The sequence below is a fragment of the Mytilus galloprovincialis genome, chromosome 2 (assembly GCF_965363235.1).
Source record: "Mytilus galloprovincialis chromosome 2, xbMytGall1.hap1.1, whole genome shotgun sequence".
In the NCBI taxonomy this organism is placed as follows: domain Eukaryota; kingdom Metazoa; phylum Mollusca; class Bivalvia; order Mytilida; family Mytilidae; genus Mytilus; species Mytilus galloprovincialis.
In genome coordinates, this window is record NC_134839.1 from 99,112,850 (window position 1) to 99,133,301 (window position 20,452).

General features: G+C 31.3%; 1 protein-coding gene across 10 annotated transcripts in view; it reads right to left on the minus strand.

Moving 5' to 3' along the window:
• LOC143065073 (uncharacterized) overlaps positions 1 to 20,228 on the minus strand; it is a 76,112-nt gene extending 55,884 nt beyond the window's left edge. Inside the window, exons 1-5 of one of the 10 annotated variants that reach the window (XM_076238396.1) lie at positions 20,087 to 20,228; positions 7,881 to 8,002; positions 7,588 to 7,621; positions 5,033 to 5,121; positions 4,402 to 4,486 (exon numbers count right to left, since the gene is read on the minus strand). Coding sequence is in view for 5 of the 10 variants with exons in the window: in XM_076238401.1 (XP_076094516.1) it covers positions 480 to 502 (23 nt within the window). In the remaining 5 variants the exon portion in view is untranslated. Of the gene's footprint in view, positions 1 to 479; positions 799 to 3,251; positions 3,273 to 4,401; positions 4,507 to 5,032; positions 5,122 to 7,587; positions 7,622 to 7,880; positions 8,003 to 20,086 lie in introns of those variants that run through there. The other 9 variants (XM_076238395.1, XM_076238394.1, XM_076238393.1 and 6 more) reach the window with 9 other exon arrangements.
• Between the last annotated feature and the right edge of the window lie 224 nt (positions 20,229 to 20,452).

Here is a 20,452-nt window from a genome sequence, read left to right on the forward strand (position 1 = left end):
TTAACTTATGACTTATCTAAAATTTTTGTTTTTTGGTGCATTTGAATATAAAAAATATGACCAAGGGTCACTTTTGTTATTGTAAATTGATTTAAATGCTATTGTTTCTTACTGACATACTATAAATGTTCAATAATGCAGAATATTCACACATAAAGGCAGTGGGGAGGATAGGTTTAACTATTAAAGACTATACAGGGTTTTTCTCATTGTTGAAGACTGTATGGTTGCCTATGATTGCTAATATCCATTCCATTTGGTGGATAGTTAGTTGTCTCATTGGCAATCATACCACATCTTCTTATCTTTATAATAAATTAGCTAGGATTCAAATCTTAAATACAATCCTTGTCAACTAGTTAGACAAAAACTTAATAACCTGTTCCCTACGCCCACGATAATGACTGGTGGTATAAAATATATATTGATTATTTCTATATCTTTCATTTCAAATGATCATACAAAGTTTATATACTTACAATGACTTAACCCACTTCAGCATTGTATCCAAAACTAAGGAATCTTCCAGAGAAAATGATTTCGAAAGTGTCGAAAATTGTCCAATAACCAGATACGAAAACACTTATTTTTCCACCAAAATTAATCTCCTATCATGCATCAGTGAAAACACAATAAACAGAGAGTCTTTTAAATAGTCTTCCCTATAATTTTATCCAAGCGGTCATCTCATTTTACTAGGTGATCGTCATTTCATTTTAAATCCTTTCAGTAAAGAAATGCAGTATTTATACCACAATTATTTGTGTATTCTTCACACTTAGATATAGGATGGTATTCAATGTCAGTTTACTGAAATTTTAGATAATTTGTGAGACAAGACCGACAAAAAATGTCTTCATTTCTTTATCTCACATCTGAAGTCGCAAGATTTTCGTTTACTCCTCCGAACTTTTTCAACACAAGTTGAAATATTGACATCTTAAAACATTTACATTGAATGAAATTAAAATATTATCTTAGCTGTAGTGTCCCAAGTATTTTATCATTTACTATAATCAGATTACATAGCTAAGTCTTCACCTGGGACAATATCCCTCTTCTCAAGGTGTTACTTTTTAATTAAATATATGTCCTTAAATAATATTAAAACATTCACTAAACTTCAGTACAAATTATATTCACTTTCACCTATGAACGTTTCTTCCTCATTTCATGAAATCTCATATACACTAGTTGGCTCAATATTGATGAAATTTTAATGTCATTAATTGATTAATTTCACTTCTAGCAATAATTATCTTCATTGATTATAATTGATAATTTCAATAATAGTAAAGCACTAAATAAGCAGCAATCCACAAAATAGAAATCTTTGAAATTAAATTGTACCTTCCAAAGATACATTGGACATAACACTTTGTCAGAAGTAAGCACAACTGGTTGAAAAGCCAATGTTTCAAATTAATCCATTCTTTGATAAAAGGTATGCAATAGAATCCTTCATTAAACATTCATTATATCCCCATTAATAAATTAACCCTTTGGTGGGAAACAATAAAAGGTTTCAGTATAAATATCCATAGTAGCTAAAGCTACACAGAAATTCAATTCTCTTTCACAGAAAAAAAACAACTGACAGCTGCCAATGTCTATTTCGTCTTATGAATTTCTTAATATTGATAAAGTTACATAATTTTCTTTGTCAAGAGTTTTTTTTTGTGACACATAAAAACACCAATTTCTTTATCAGTACAAGACTTAGGAATGTATGACAATGGCCATGCTTCTGTTTTAGCCTAAGGCTATTTCCTTTTAGAAAAGGAAGTGTGATCTGTACAATGACATATAGTACAAATAACCTGCCTTGGGGTTCATTGTATTCATACAACTATTTTTCTAATTGAATAAAATAGTTTTTGAATCATTCATGAAAACAGCCCAACAAGCTCTTACTTTAACCCTCACTGAGGGTCAACCACAATCCATTGAGAGAATACAGTAGGCCTGATTTCAAATTTTTCTCCGTAGTTTTTAATTGATATTTTAACTCCATCTACTAGTGATATTAAAATACGAAAATAATCAATGTTATTATTGTACTATAGATTATTTCATTTTAATTAAAAAATGTGACAATAATAAAGAATATTAAAATGGTACAGATGACAATACTTAACTGCAAAGTATTAATCTGTTATGTCAGACAGATAAAGATGTTTATACTTTTAAATTAAATTATTCTAACATAACACATTCATTCAATAGCTTGTAAAATCCAGTTTACAAGTAAATAAAATAATTTTGCAATGTTTTTTAAAACAACACCCTGGGGCATATTTACAATTATCTCTCCTATCCAATCATTTTACTACACAATATAAACACATTAAACCAAATGTTCAAAGAATCATTACTAAATTGTTACATATATTATTCAAAGATAATCTGTTTATTGATAATTCTTATGCTCAAGGGAACACTTGTAATTTTTACTTGGCAATTAAATGTGGTAATTATGATTTCTCTGTTCAGTAATTAACACAACAGGTTTGAGCTCTAAGTATCAGCTGATCACAACAGGTGAACGACTAATCTGATAATAGACTGGATAATATGTAAACCCTCAAATGTACTTGTGTCAAATTAAGTCCAAGGTAAAACTTTTTGAAATGCTCTCCCTTTTTTTAATGATGTGAACATTTGTAATGTTCCAGGGATTTCACTTCTGTTTTCAAAAATGACAGGATCTGTGCCCAATTATCTTAGTTCTACATTACAAATAAGCTGAAACCCATGTAAATGTGGACAATATATGTCAGTATACAAAATGAACACAGGTACCACTAGGCATGGTAACAATTGACTGAATCAACTTAAGATTAGATAATAATCAATGTAGATAATAAAAAGATGGGGTATAAGTGACAATGAGACAACTCTCCATCCAAGTTACAATATATAAGAGTAAACTATTATAGGTCAAAGTGCAGTCTTCAACAAGGAGCCTTGGACATTGGAAAATTATGAGCCACACATACGCTCTAAGATACAATGGTTAGAAAAGAAAAAAATCAAGTAGCTTGCGTTAAAACTATAATGTATAGTGTCTAACATTAATTAAATATTCCTTGGGTCTAACATGAAAAGTACAAAACAAACTGCAGGATGTGTTGACAAATTACTGTTATGAATAGAAGATACATTCAAAACAATTATGTTCAATCTCTTCTGTCAAAAGGTAGTACATAATTATGCCCTTGTTTAATGAATTTTATTAATATAGTACTCACCCCATTTTGTATTAATCCAATACAAGTGAAAGTGTTAACCTTTCCTAAACCGTATTTACCAGTGAAATGTTTTCTATTTTATCATAAAAGATCAAATCATCTCATGCTTTACATTGACAACATTCATGTTATCCTTCCTTTTCATTTTTAACACTCTGGGAAAAAGTTCTCAACAAAATTTATAGTCACAAAATCGACTTAAAAATTATAGGTTCCGACACAGGGATACAATGTATACCGTTTCACTGAGTTCTCAACATAATTATTGACTAATTTCAGGTTTTAAAAACACTGACAATTAAATTTGGTTTTAAATGGTGTACTTAAAAGGGAAAACAAGATATCGATCAAAGGCTTATCCGTATATACTAATTTAAAATAACAAATAGTTTCAACTGTTATCACTGGTAATTTACCAAGTTGACACACTAGACTTTAAGGTGCATGACCTTTAAACAAAAGATGAGATAGAGAACAGGCACCTTATACAAGGCCAATCATTTTATCGTTGATACCTTTAATAAAGTGGTCTGCAATTCAAATATTATAAAATTACAGAAGTATCATGGATTCAAAGGCTGAGTTGCATGCACTTTGTAAAGTCTGCATACAATTTACATCAAATGGTGGAACGGGGACTAATTGAACATATGGTTTGGACATATACGGCAATCGATAGCATCAGGGTTCAAAACTTTTGCAAAAGTTCAGTCTATTAATATCTGACCTTGTAATTAACCTTTTGACCTCAACATCATTTATGAGGGGGGGGGGGTTACAATTTATAAAACTGCAATTATGTCAAAAAGTTCTTTAAAATTCCCCTGATACATATTAACTGAAATGAAATTTATCTAGTCATTTCTCTATTATCTTGTTCATTCATTTTTATTTGAAAATTCAATATATATACGAGTTTCATATTTATGCACAAATCTGTCAGATTCCAAAGAAAGATGCATTTAGTTTCCTATTTTTCAGATTGCTAGTTTCTAATTGAACTGATCATGCCCCCTCCCACCTAGAAAAAAAGAAAGAATAGAATTCATCCAGCTACTTTGTAACCAAAGAGTAAATGGTCTGGTTTGGGTGAACTGAAATATTTTCAAAGCTAGCTTGTAAGCTAGCTTTATTAGATTATCTTTCTTACCTTAACTTTGAGGTTAAAATCTGTATCTGTTAATAACTCTGCTGGTTTAATGTATACTTCTTTCTGTATTATATAGCTTAAGCTTCTGATAAAATATGCCTTAAACTTTAATTATAAAATGATAAATGAAACTGTTATCAAACTGAAATAAATGATGAAAAAAAGATGGCATTGATATATTAATGTCATGAGAAGGGTTTGGTGCCAGCAAATATGTTTATCCCTCCACATTATGTATGTGCCTGTCCCAAGTCTGTAATTCATTGATTGTTATTTGTTTCTGTAAGTTATATTTGTTTTTGTTTATTGTTTTGTATATAAATCAGACTGTTAGTTTTCTCATTTCCTTTAACATTTGTCTTTCTGGCGTTTTATAGCTTTCTATGTGTACTTGGTTTTTGTTTTTTTTTGCTCATTGATGAAGGCTGATGGTGACCTATAGTTGTTAACCTCTACACCATTTGGTCTCTGGTGGAGAATTGTTATGCGGACATATAATTGTTTACTTCTACGTCATTCAGTATCTGGTAAAGAGTTGTTATGGGGACCTTTAGTTGTCAACTTCAACTTTATTTGGTGGAGAATTGTCTTAATTGGCAATCATACCACATATTCGTATTATTATATTTACCTGTAACAGTATTGAATGTTGTCCTTTGCTTCATAATAACATCCACCTGACAATATCTTTGGATAAACTTTTTACAATCCTTGTATTTCCTAAAACAACATAATAAATGTTATTCGTGTTTTTGGATAACTTATCATTTCTTACATATATATAAATCTATGTAAAACAATAAGACATAATTTTACTACATCTTGTAATACAATTAATTTAACTTTCAAAATATTTAACCTCGCCCTACATTAGGGTGAAAAAACATCACTCACAAAATAAAAACATAATATAATAGCGAGGTATTCAACAGGGATTTAGAAATATGTATATTTCAAATATTATAACAAAATTTAGAATGAAAATGGGTAATGTGTCAAAGAGACAACAACCTGACCAAAGACTGGCAGACTTAGAGCAGAAAAAAACCAAGGCCACAATTGGGTCTTAATCACAGCAAGAAACTCCTACAGCAAAGGTTTCAGCTGGACCATTAGGAAAAATGTAAAAATGGACATCACTCTAAACTCCAAAACATAAAAACGAATAACAAAAATATTTCATAGTCAGAGACCTTAGAGTACAGCTCAGACATAAAAGGTGTCAGTATTCACCTCAGAAACTTACAAAACCTTTGAATAGACTTATTAAGAAGGGATATAATTACGATACTGTTGTCAAGTCATTAAAGATTGCATATTTTGGCGTTAATATTGAGTCACTGATAAGGTCTTTGCATCGGAACTAAACACATTTATTCTAAAAACAGTTGTTGGCATGACACGGGTTATGTTCTTCTCATATGTTATGATGGTATGATACTAAACCCCTAACGGGAAGGATTATGCCTGATGTTCATATGATGAAATCATAATCTTTCAGTCAGTTTAATTGAAGTCTGGAGCTGGCATGTCAGTTAACTGCTAGTAGTCTGTTGTTATTTATGTATTATTGTCATTTTGTTTATTTTCTTTGGTTACATCTTCTGGCATCAGACTTGGATTTCTCTTGAACTGAATTTTAATGTGTGTATTGTTATGCGTTTACTTTACTACATTGGTTAGAGGTATAGGGGGAGGGTTGAGATCTCACAAACATGTTTAACCCCGCCGCATTTTTGCGCCTGTCCCAAGTCAGGAGCCTCTGGCCTTTGTTAGTCTTGTATTATTTTAATTTTAGTTTCTTGTGTACAATTTGGAAATTAGTATGGCGTTCATTATCACTGGACTAGTATATATTTGTTTAGGGGCCAGCTGAAGGACGCCTCCGGGTGCGGGAATTTCTCGCTACATTGAAGACCTGTTGGTGACCCTCTGCTGTTGTTTTTTATTTGGTCGGGTTGTTGTCTCTTTGACACATTCCCCATTTCCATTCTCAATTTTATAAAATAAATATAAAAGTAAATCTGAATACCATAAACACCATGATTGTGTTTCAGCAATCATACTCGTTATAGGAAGGTTGTGACTGATAAGGTAGGTAAGTAAATGGATTACTTCTTATAATTTTAATAATTTTATTAACTGTACCAAATATAGTTCTCACTTCAAATAAAGTGAAGATTTTTAATTTCTTTGCACTGACTGTTGAACTATTTTCTATGGTCAAAGGTTAAAGAAATATTCACCTTTGAACCATATAGGCAGTATGGATGGTTTGAATTATTCTTTAATTGTTAAATTAATAATCATCTGACAAGATAAGTAGCTTACAAATAAAATATTCCATTAATTTTAAAAAAAAAAATTTCTAGGATGATTTTTTTGACTAATCAGCTTCTCTTCTTTAAGCAGAATAATCTAGTTAACATAATGGAGTAGATTCTTCATGTTTTTTATAAAACTGCAGAATGTTCATAAGGCCTAAGGGAGATAACTCAACATATTTTTCCTATTGCAAAAATTAAAGGTCTATATATCAATGCTAGATGGACAAATCGTAAAGCAACTACCGGTATATAGATCTTAAAATGATAAATCAAAGTACAAATTTACATTGGAACAATAAAATTGAGAATGGAAATAGGGAATGTGTCAAAGAGACAATAACATGACCAAAGAGCAGAAAACAACCTGAGGCTACCAATGGGTCTTCAACACAGCAAGAAAATACCCCACCTTAAAGAAGGCCTCAGCTCGCCCCTAAACAAAATGTGCACTAGTTCAGTGAAAATGAACATCCTAAACTCAAAAACATATGAAAGAACAAAAATTAACAAGAATGTGTCCATAGTACACAGATACCCACTCTCATCATCCTTTTCTATTATCAGGACTGTGAAATTGGGGTCAAAACTCATATTTTGCATTAAAATTTATATAGAAATATCATAAAATAGGGATATATGTTATATATTTCTGTGATTTCACTCATACATCAAATAGTTTTACACTAGGCATTTTTTGGGGACCTTTATAGCATGCTGTTCGGTGTGAGCCAAGGCTCTATGTTGAAGACGGTACTTTGACCTATAATGGTTTACTTTGACAAATTGTGACTTGGATGAAGATTTATCTCATTGGCACTCATACCACATCTTATTATATCTATTGATAAATGTCACTTACAATTAAGCTTCCAAAATCCCTTTACAAAGTCATTCTAAAAAATTCATAAACATTTTCTATAATTGCAGATTAGAACAACGGCATATTATGTGTTAAAGAAAGTTTTAAAAAATCATCTGGATTAGTTTATAGGCAATAGGAGTCTGGTCCAAATAAGGGAGGTAAATTGACATTTAAAATGTTACATAAAATTTATGATTTTTTCCCCAAAAACATAAATTTCTTTATCAAAAATTATTTTTTTATTTTAATAAATTGATTTTAACTGATGAATTCTAAGATGTTAAACTTACCATTGTAAAGATTAAAACGAATGATAAAGTGATTCAAAGTCCAACTACAGGTCAAAATTCTGATGTCCGTCACACATTAGACAGTCACTACAACACTTCCCAAAAATCACATTCTAATTGTCCTACAACAAAACAGTGACATCGTTACACAAAAGGAATACAAGCACATACAAATACCACAATACCCATATTTTATCGTAATGTAAATATTTACAGATAGATAAAATACCTATTTGGTAATATATTATAGAATGTTATCAAGGGGTATCCGTACTCATTGTGGGTGTAATTTTTATTCCATCACTTTATATATATGAAGTTAATCTTATTAAATCCCTGCAGAAGAGATCAGTATCTCTCTGATGAAAGGTGACTAAACCATTGACTGAATTTGAAGTAAACTTGGATTCAAATCATTTTTTTCAGGGGTTTATATACATTGTACATATTTTCTAAACTGAGGCAAAATAGTTTTTTATGACTATACTATTTTATGGTTCTGCAAAAGTAATTTTGTCTGCAGTATACATTATTCAACATGATTTTTTAGAAAATTTATCTGCTTCTCTGCTTCCATTCTTCATTTGATTTTTTTTTTATCACATTTTAAGATGTTGTTAATTTATAGATAATCGGTTGCCTATAACAATTGCATTTAAATTATCAAGATTCCAACAAGACACTCTTCGTAAGATAATGTTACTAGCATAAAACACTTCAATAATGTAAAAAGCTAAGTTATAATATAGTTAAGAGTAACTGAGTGAAAATACTTTAAAAAGTGCATGGAACAAAGTTTTTTTTTACTGTCTTGACCATATCTTGTTTGATACTACAAATGTATTATCCAAACAATTCTTCTATTTCAATAGGCCAGATTTACTGTTATAGTTATGTCAAGTTATTTACAAATTTCTGATGATTTTTGGTTTTAAGTTTTTTTATTATTCATCTTAGTTTTCAACTTCATATTCCAAAACAAATTTTTTTTTAACATAAATAATGCTGCTGGTTTACCTTTGAATTATTTAAATTTTTTGTTGCCAAATTTAGCTTTTTTATAAGTACTGTGTCACATAGTTGTTTCTATCCTAGTCTTTTGGTCACCAGTTCTCACATTGGCAATCAAACCACATTTCCATATTTTCTTGTCAATTTGTGAGTGCCTTTGTCTGTCCTCTTGAGAATGACTTCAGTTCATTACAACACTGGTTGATGATGATGACGAGTTTGTTTTGAGCTGAAGGTTATATCACTTTCTTATATAATTCGCAAGATCTAAGCCTGATTTGATCCCTGTTCTAAATAGAGCAGTTATCATGTATTTTCTTGCTAAAGGGTACGTACATGCAAACAATTTTTCAACTTGATACATGTACACTGGGGATGACTGTTGCAAAGTTTTATTGTTACTTGATAATAGAGCAGTGAGATTTATTTTAAAAAATTACAATGTATAAAATAATAAATATGAACTGATAAACAGACAACATGACAGATGCCAAGCAATGGCAATTAATAGCTTTAGGTCACATTATAATTATGATAACGACACATGGACCTTCCACGGTCAGTCAAAGGAGCTCAAATGAAGTAGATGCCAATCAAAACACAAGTTTTAAAGAAAACCAGATAGAATCAATGCAAGAAGAAAAAAATGGCCATCAGTCCACAAAATACAAAATTGAAAAGTAACATGAACCTCACAAAATCAGAGATGAACCTTGTCAACCCCTCCCGAAGTGATGTTGTTTCTGCTCCACTGGTACAACTCCTACATGTCCTAGTGGGCATAATGTATTTTATGGAGTGGAGTGTTGGAGTGGAGTATTGGAGTGGAGTGTTGGAGTGAGATTTTGGAGTGAGATTTTGGAGTGAAATTTTTGGAGTGAGATTTTGGAGTGATTTTTTTTGGTGAAATTTTAGAGTATATAGTATATTATTCTAGAAGTAGTAGAATGTCAGGGGGTTAAATGTTTTGTTTAATTTTGAACAAGTTTTCATTAAAAATAAATAAAGAAAAATTACAGTGATAAATATTGATTTAAATTTTGATCACAGATAATCATGAATAATTATTTGGTCATGTTCATTTAAAAATATGAAATATGCTCCTCTCATTAACTCACCTTGTGGGAGTGTCATTTGACTTGTGGTGACAAAGTGAACATTGAATTGCACAGAATTTCGAAGTCCTAATGGGCAAAAATCTGGGAAAACTCATTGAACCAGAATATCATAATAATGCTCATATCTTTGTGCAAAGAATAAAATTCGTAATAACTAGTATCTCAATTGTTTGTAAAACAATTGAAAGGTCTTTCCTGTAAAAGTGATGTTTTCGTAATGTTCTTTGTACGACTTTTCGTTTGATATACGACAAGCATACCTTCTGAAACTTTTCGCTTTTTACACTTAATGACCTCATCCGCCTAAATTTTTGAGATCGGAAGTATGATATATGTAACACAGGGTAGATGAGCTTTCGTTTGATATGCGACAACGCCATGTTCTAAAAAGTTTGATTTTTGCACTTAATAACCCCATCCAACCAATTTTTGGAGGTTGGGAATTTGATATTTCAAATGTACACATCATGACCTTTCATTTGATATACAACAACCCTATCGTAAAAGAAAATTTATTTTTTGCACTCAATGACCCCATCCAACCAATTTTTAGGGGACGTCAATTTGAAATTTGAAATGTACGCTTTATGTTCTTTCATTTGATAGGCAACAACCTTACCATCTGAGAAATTTGAATTTTTGCACTAAATGACCCCACCCTTTCACCTGGGATGAAAAAGAGGTTTAAAATTTTCATTTTTAAGTAGAGTTTATTGAGACCTTCAATTTGATATATCAGATGACCTCATTTGACAAAGTGCCAAAAATGATGCAATATCAATGGTATAAATAGAAGTTATGAAACTTACAAAGTCAATGTAAAACATGAAAATTTCAAAATGATTTTTTGGTGTTTTTTTTCAATGGAATGTTTTTGGTATTTGGTTAAACATATAACTATGTTAATCTCTTCAATTTCTTAAACATTTTAAGTACCGGTCTTTGTAAGAATCATGCAGGTTCCTGTTGATGGGCGATTCATGACCCCTCTTCAAATGTCTTTATATTTTGTTTATGATGAAGGTATGGTATGAAAATAAGTTTTCTGTATTAATTTTTTCTTTTCAACTTTGGTTGCCATGGAAACCATCCTTACAAAATTTTGCCTAAATACGTCCATAAGAAGCCTTTATAAATTGAAATATAATGGATTTTAAAGAACCATAGAAATAAAGTTAATCAATACAAACAATATGTATATTTACAGTATTAACAAACACAACCCCAAACTATACAAAAACATTAAAATTTTGAATTTACTAAATGGTTTGTTTCCATAGCAACCATTTAAAAATGTGTTAAAATTCGAAAATGAAAAATTTCAAAAACTTTAAAATTTTAAATCTGTTTATCTCCCAAGACCAACAATACCATGACATGTCATTGACAAATTTTGAAAGACCACATTCTATATATTCAGAAAATAAAAAGAAAGTTGTGTGTTTTTTTTTTCTTTAAAAAAATAATTTTAGTCAAAAATTGTCAATTTTCACCAAAATTCAGATTACCAAACAGATGAATACTGAAACATTTTGAACTTAAAAAGCTAAGACATTCCATTTATGCGTGCATTCCTGACACAAATTTGGTAGTTATAAATGAGAAAATATGATTGATGGAGATATTTTTGTAGAGAAGGACATTTTTTCTTTCTGGGCATGGTGCCCCCCCCCTTTTTTTTCAAAATTCAAAAAATTATTAATAAATTTAAAAGATGGAATTCAATTGTGAACATTTTGAGCATTAAAACATGAAATTTCTTCAAAGGGTGAGGGCAATAATAGAACCCCCTACACCATTTTTATATATTAGATTTTTTTTAGAAATGGGGAATGTGTCAAAGAGAGAACAACCCAAACAGAAATTTAAAATCTTTAGATTCTATTTCATGGTCTTTAAAATTGACTCTAAAGAACCTGAATCGATCGCCTGTAATTTTTGGTTAAATCTTGCATCAATGATTATTTGTCCCTTCAATATATATCAATGGGTGGCTTAACAATTCCATTTAAATGTTCTTTGTATCTGTCGTTTTTTCTTCAAAAGCAAAAAATGAATTTTACCCCTATGTTCATTTTAGCCATAGTGGCTAAGTTTCTTGAAGTACAAGGAAATAAAAAACTAAATTTATACAAGATTATAACTCCCAAGTTGGGCTGAAATTGATTAAGAATATTCAATATCAAAAGAAGATTTTTTTAAAGGAAGCAAACTAGATGAACAAATTGTGAAAAATTTCTTTAAAGGGCTATAACTCCATACGGATTCAATTGACAATTCTGGTCATATAAACTTATTTGTAGATCCTACTTTGCTGAAAGTTGTGCTGTTTACAGTTTATCTTTGTCATTAATAATATTCAAGATAATAACCAAAACTGCAAAATTTCCGTACAATTAACAATAAAGTGGCAGCAACCCAACAATGGGTTGTTAGATTCATCTGAAAATTTGCTCTTAAAAGGCTTTAGTGTTTGAGATATGAGCTACACACTGCATTTTACCCCTATGTTCTTATTTTACCCATGGCGGCCATGTTTTTTTACAAAATAGAAAATAGAACACAAACTTAATTCTAGATATCCTAAGGATCATTCAGTTTATAAGTTTTACTGGAATTGGTTAAGTAGTTTCAGTGGAAATGTTTCAAATATTTTACACCGGACAGACGACAACGGAAGCAAAGTGATGGCAAAATTCACAGTTCCTTTGAAACGGTGACCTAAAAAAACTACGTCCGTTCTATCAGAAATAAACTGAAAATAAAAAATAAAAAATTTGTACCATCCAGAGCGCTAACAAGGCAACTTTCCATAAATTTTAATATTTTTAAGGGTCATAACTCTTTTAAAAAAGTCAATTGTCCATGATTATAGAACTCATCCGAGATATTGTTGATATTAATCTAGTGTATAAGTTTTATTAAAAATCTGGCAAGAATTGTACCTGTGGGAGCGTTAAAGGGGCTATTTTCCATAAATTTATTATTTTCAAGGGTTATAAATGTTTTTATTAAAGTCGATTGACCACCAATATTTAACTTGTTCGAGATATTGTTTATAATAACCTAAAGTATTAGTTTCTTAAAAATCTGACATAATTTGTATATGTGCGAGCGCTGCAAGGACAGTCAGATGGACACAAGGACGGATGGCAATCAAAATTTTAAGCAGACCATGTTTAAACGAAAAAAAATAAGTTCTAATTTCGATTTTTATTAATTGAAAATTTTTTGGTCGCATATTGGTATCACGTTGGCGTCGTCGTCCGAAGACATTTGGTTTTCGCACTATAACTTTAGTAAAAGTAAATTGAAATCTATGAAATTTAAACACAAGGTTTATGACCATAAAAGAAAGGTTGACATTGATTCTTGGTGTTTTGGTCCCAACAGTTTAGGAATTAGGGGCAAAAAAGGGCCCAAATAAGCATTTTTCTTGGTTTTCGCACAATAACTTTAGTATTAGTAAAAAGAAATCTATAAAATTTTAACATAAGGTCTCTATGACCACAACAGGAAGGTTGGGATTGATTTTGGGAGTTTAAGTCCCAACAGTTTAGAAATTAGGGGCCAAAAACAGGTCCCAAATAAGCATTTTTCTTGGTTTTTGCATAATAACTTAAGCATAAGTTATTAGAAATCTATGAAATTTTAACACAAGGTTTATAACCACAAAAGAAAGGTTTGGATTGATTTTGGGAGTTTTGGTCCCAACGAATTAGGGGCCAAAAGGGTCCAAAATTAAACTTTGTTTGATTTCATCAAAAAATTAATTATTGGGGTTCTTTGATGTGCCAAATCTAACTGTGTATTCAGATTCTTAATTTTTGGTCCTGTTTTCAAATTGGTCTACATTAAGATCAAAAGGGTCCAAAATTAAACTTAGCTTGATTTTAACAAAAAAAGAATTCTTGGGGTTCTTTGATATGCTGAATCTAAACATGGTCATAGATTTTTGATTATGGGCCCAGTTTTCAAGTTGGTCCAAATCGGGGTCCAAAATTATTATGTTAAGTATTGTGCAATACCTCTGCGGTCGTATAAAGCTGCGCCCTGCGGAGCATCTGGTTTATTTATAAAAATACTATTTTTGATATAACAAAAATAAAAAAATAAAATATTTTTTTTGTCTTAAATCAGTGGTTTTGATAAGATAATAACACTCTGTAAAGATTAGACAAATGGCACAGTTTTAATCTTGGTACAGTGTTTCCAATTTCATTATCTATGGAAAATACATTGCCTTGCATCGTTTCTTTTGTGGACTAGTATACTATTGCACAGAGTCAGATTATGTACACATAATGGCTGTTACTATTTACCTCCCATGTAAATCGACATGTATCGAAACCTTTATGCAAACACTTATTTGTCACTATGTCGATTTAACTGTGCTAAAATTGAAATTGAAGATGAACTACAGAACCTTTATTTTTATTCTAATATATAATAATCTAACTTATCTAAAAGATTTGAAATAAATGCGGAATGTGTCCATTGGACACAGATGATGCTCCCGCTTCCATATCATAAAAGTCATAAACGGACATGACTGAAGACACTTACCAATTGTGTACTAACTTTTATGGTGATAAGAATTGTGTAAAAGTTTCGTAACATTTGGTTGAGGCAAACTAAAGAAAGAAATACAAAACAAAAAATTCAGCAACTTTTTCCCTCTATAAAGAGGCATTGCATAGAACAGTGAAAGTTACCACCACCAAAATTCAAAGTTGATCTGCATTTGGTGGTTTTAAGCATTGTGTATAATTTTAATAACATCTGGTAAAGACAAACTAAAGTTAGAGAACAGAAACGGAAATTCAGCAATATTTCTATTTGTAAAGGGGCATAACTCTTGGACGGTTTAAGTGACACCACCAAACTTAGTCTTGTTTTATGGTAATAAGCAATGTGATTAGGTTTCATAACATTTGGTTGAGGCAAACTAAAGATAGAGAACAGAAACCAACGTTGGAACATACTGACGGACGGACAAGGGTTAACTTTAATGCCCCCTCCGCCACTGCGGGGGCATAAAAATATGTAAATATAACAATTGATTAAATTAGGCAAAATTCAAGAATGGCCATTGCACATGGTTGTCATAAAGGTTTGAGAATCAAAACAGTATACAATAGTTCGGACCAGCAAATTTTCCTCAGGGCCACAAGGATAATATTTTTGAGAACCATAAAAAAACGCGATTATGCTGCGGTATACAAATAATAATTCAGTTAGGTTTTAAAAAAAATAATAGACAAGCTGTCCTTTTCCACCATATACAATAGAAACATTGACAAATTCTTGCACAATTAATGTAGATCGTTGGTATATATTTCCTCAGATAGAACATGTAGAATTTGTATGCCCCCACTGTAGCAAAGGGGGCATTAAGTTGTACCCTTGTCTGTAAGTACGTTCGTTCCAGAGTTATACCCTTATACAAATGGAAAAAAAATACTGACTTTTTTGTTTCCGTTCTCTAACTTAAGTTTGCCACAACCAAATGTTTTGAAACTTATACATAATGCTTATTTCCATAAAATTCAGAACAGTTAGAATGTTATTGGTGTAACAGGTACTGTCAATAAATTATGCCCCTTTAAAAATGGAAAAAATGCTGAATTTTCCGTTTCCGTTCTCTTTTTTTCGTCTGTCTGACATAGTTCATCTTACCCTGACCTCATTTTCTTAGAACATTGATAATGTTAAGTTAATATGATACTTGTATTAAAATCTTTACATAACACTTACAGAGTTTCAAAAGTAATTCAATTATAAATAAAACCAACCAGACATTTCAGGGTGAGTCTTCTTGTTTAGCAGATCTTAGTCTAGGGTTAAAGTTTTTAAAGCATCAATCTGTTTCAAAAACCAACAATGAGTTGCATTAAATTGTTACTGTAACTTCTTTATAGCCATTTTGAAAGAGAAAGTATCCTGAGCTATTTTTTTTAAAATGTTCATTAAGATTTGTTTTATAGATAATCATGTTATACTCATTGTTGAAGGATATACGGTGATCTGTGGTTGTTTATTTCTATGTCTTTGCTCTCTCTGGTTGAGAGTTAATTGTCTCATTGACAATTATAACACATCCTCTTATCTCTTAAAAGTGGTTAGCTGTTGTTGATTCAGAAATACATGCCGCTGCTCGCAAAATTTCAAACTGCATTATCTCTAAAACGACAATAGATATCTCAAATCTGTTAAATGGTAAATGATCTACAGTTAAAGGACAACATTAAAGAAAAAGAATTGGGACAATTTCAAAGTTCACCAAGGTCACAATTAATCATCAAATATATGATGCAATACCAAACTTGAGAACCAGAAGCCGTGGAGACATGGGACTACCACCATTCAACTCAGGACCACTTGACCTTTCAAATATCACAAGGTCAAGGTCATAGTATACTGTGAAGGTCAAGGTGAAATTTCATCATGACCTGACATTGACCTCAAATTGAAGGTCTTGAATTACTGATCATCTTTGCAGTTGATAGTAGGTTGATATATGTTACCTTTAAAAAGATATACACAAAATACTATACTTTTAAGAATCATCCCGTTGTAACTTTTGAACAGACGGTCGGACATTTTTGGACTTATTATATAAAATGTAGATCTCGTCGAGAGGAACATTTTATATGCTGTATATATGCAGCAAGGTCTTATCGTTTTCCTAATATGTAAGCTTGAAATTGCAGCGTAATTTTATTTTGCACTCTGTGACCTTTGACCTTGGGTGCATATTGAAGGTCACATGAATTAAAGATTATTGGTGAAGGTTCCAGGTCTCTATGACTTCCGGTTCTCGAAATAAAAAATTTCAAAAATTATTTATAATTTTTAAAGGGAAATAACTCCTTATAAGGGTAAGTAACAAATTAATTGTTTATGTTTATAAATATTGCCATCTGTTCTTGTACATGCTGTCATTTTCAATTACATTCTATGTCAAATACTTTTTGAAAAAAAATGCAAATGAAAGAAATTGCTATAAAGGGATATAACTCTCAAAAGGGATGATGAAATCATATGCAGCCTCATATGGTAATACATCTTGATAATATCTACCTATTGTCCAAATAAAGTCATGATATATTTATTTAAATAGCCCATCCGAGCTCACCCATGAGCATGAATGTTAGGCCCGGTGTTTCTGTCGTGTTTGGGGAAAAGATCCCCGAGTCCGGCTTCATCAGTGGTCGACTCAATAAGTTGTATTTAAATAGCCCATCCGAGCTCACCCATGAGCATGAATGTTAGGCCCGGTGTTTCTGCCGTGTTTGGGGAAAAGATCCCGGAGTCCGGCTTCATCAGTGGTCGACTCAATAAGTTGTATATTGGCGTATTATTTATGTTTTTTGTTTTATTTCGTATAATATATTGGACCATACACTGGTTGTCTTTGAATAACATATTAGTTAATTATGATTTATTTTTTGTGAGATCAGTATCATATTGTGTTGTGAAAGGTTGAGCAAACTATACCCACTAATGCTTTGATAATAGTTCTTGTAAATTTGTATGTCTTTTATAAGCTATAATAGGCTGGCGATTAAATATGTTCAAACAATTAGGGTTTAATGAAATAAGGTTCCAGTGTTTTGTAATTATATTTTTCAGTTTCTGTATAGATGGGTTGAATTTTGTTAACTTAACTAGTGGTTGTTCCCGTTTCGTTTGGCGTTGTATAAGCAGGTTTTTCCTTTCTATATTTTGTGTTTGATTAAAAATTTCATTGATTTCAGATATTTTATATCCTCGTTTGAGGAGACATGTTTTAAAAGCTTCTAACTTTTTTTTAAGTTCAGTTTTGCTACTGGTGTTTCTGATGTATCTCAATACTTCACCCTTGATAAATCCTTTGAAAACACTTTTCGGGTGTGAGCTGTATCTGTGTAGATATTGAAATGTTTCAGTTGGTTTGAAATAGGTTTTAATGTCTAGTATGCCTTCGTTAAAGAATCTTTCTCCTTTATATATGACATATTGTATTTAACCTCCTTTTATTGTTGTTATTTTCTACAAGTTTATGTCGTACTTTTTTGTTTTTAATAGTTCTTTTAAAGCGTCTGGTCATGTTGATTATAAAGTAGTGAACTGATTCTGTGCACGTGCTATGTTAACCTCATTTCTCGTGTTACATAGCGATCACCTCAGAGATGCAACTAATCGTCGGACCCGTCGGACCTAAGGGGCAGAATTTATGCAGGTCCGGCAAAACTCGTAGCTGTGCAGGACCTGATGGCCGGCAATATTTAAGTCCGCTTGGGTCCGCCAAAACTGAAATCCCCGTCGGCCCCGGCAGAGTATTTTGTTTATAAAATTGCGATCATCTTTAATAAAAGTAAATGTCCTGTTCCCCCGCATTTTCTAACTCCGGGAACCAGTATTTCCGCCCAGTAATAGTCTTTCGTACCTTGTCTATCTCGCCCCGAACAATTCTCCGTATTTCCGTCATGTTTTTTGTTTTAGAAATTCGCTCTCTAGGAAGGAGGTCTATTAAGCATAGTTGATAAGTTCAGGAAATATGTCATGGCCGATAAAATTTGTAAGTGGGTCGAAACCCGGTAAAAGACCAAACCAGTCACCTATTCAAGTTGATAAAGCTGTAAAGCGGTCTTTGTACGACTATGAGTCAGATTTTGAATTTGAACAGAATGAAACTACCAATGACTATCTTGTTTCCAAGTACTCTTGTGAAGAATAACTTTTAATCAGATCAATATTATGTAATGTATTATTCAATAAACTACAATTGTTATGAATCACAGGTTATTTTAAAATAATAATAATATCAACAAAATCAAAATTAACGTTTGTTCAATAGCATAATTTCATTTGATTTTTGAGTGAAAATATGGGTCTGGCAAAACTTGGTACCCTGTAGGCCCCATTGTCTGACAGGAAAAAAAAACTGTTTGCATCTCTGTCACCTGCAGATAATGTTTGGGTCAGATTTGTGATAAAAATAGAATGACTTGCAGAAGGTTAATTAGCTGAATAGTTATGAATGGAATATATGACCTCCTAAGATCTTCCCATAGCGTAAATAATTGTAGTTTGTGGTTTTGGTCAATGTTATTTTTTTTATAATTTTTACATTTTTCTGCACATCCCAGAATATTAGATTATAATACAATTGATATCGTTGATTTTGTTACATTGTATAGTGTATAGATATTTGATTGTTTTAATCGATACTGTTTATCTGTCTTAACTGGTATACTCTGCATTTAATTTAATGTGTGCCGGGTTGAGAGATATTATATCCTTATCATTTCGTTTTAGGGGTAATAAATAAGGTTTAATTATAATATGTACAGTGGTAGTTGATATGGCCAATATTAATATAATTTTCTTCATAAGTTTACTAACCAGTCGTAGAAAATTTAAAATAGAAATAAATAAATACCAACATCTATCATAACATACAAGTTTAATGTTTTAATCTGAGGTAGACTCACATTTGTATAGTAATATAATTGTCCAAAAATTAAGTAGGAACAAATAGCGTAATATATTCAGATGCACAGTTTATCTTCTTCTATTTAATTTGCCGGTAGAATTGTGCCTGTTGTAATAAGGGGACTAAACCTAATACACGAGCATGTAAAATTCTCCTAATGAGGATGCTGCCAGATTCTTAAGAGATTGGGAAATCACAATGCTAAATAATTATATAACTCTTAGTTATGCATCAGTAGATCAGGAGAATTTGAAATTGTTCATAAAGGACTGTTGATATGAGGTCGTTCACATTATTATTCGAAACATTATTATTCGAATACTTCACTGCATGCATTTTTTTATTTCTATTTCAGTATAGTTTGTTTTTAAATTATTCACTACAAAATTTTTCATCAAATTTCACTCCAAAATCTCACTCCAAAAATTTCACTCCAAAATCTCACTCCAACACTCCCCTCCAATACTCCACTCCATACAATACACTATGCCGTCCTAGTGTGTGTACAAATTATACAATGACAAGTTATGTTGGGTAAATTATATCAAAACAAAGCAATGAAATTGAAATAGTTAGGTCACGGTCTAAGGACTTACTTTTCTTGATCTAACGGACAAGGACTTGATATTACTTTCAAAACAAAGAACGGGGAATATTTTGCTACCATGTAGATTTACTGATGCAAGGCTGATTTGATGGAAGTCCTCTTCCTTTCAGTTTTAATTTAGTGGCGGGAGTATTTACTAAATACACAGTGGAACTGGAAAGACTATGAAATATTTCCGGAAAAAAATATTTCTGAAAAAAACTAAGAAAAATAAGTTTTGGTCCATTTCGAAATATGAAAAAATCAAATCAAATCAAAATCAAATCAAAATTTATTTTTTGTCGATTAACAAAGTAACACAAGCTCTAGTAATGAGCTTTAAAACCGACATTAAAATACATAACAAACAAGCAAA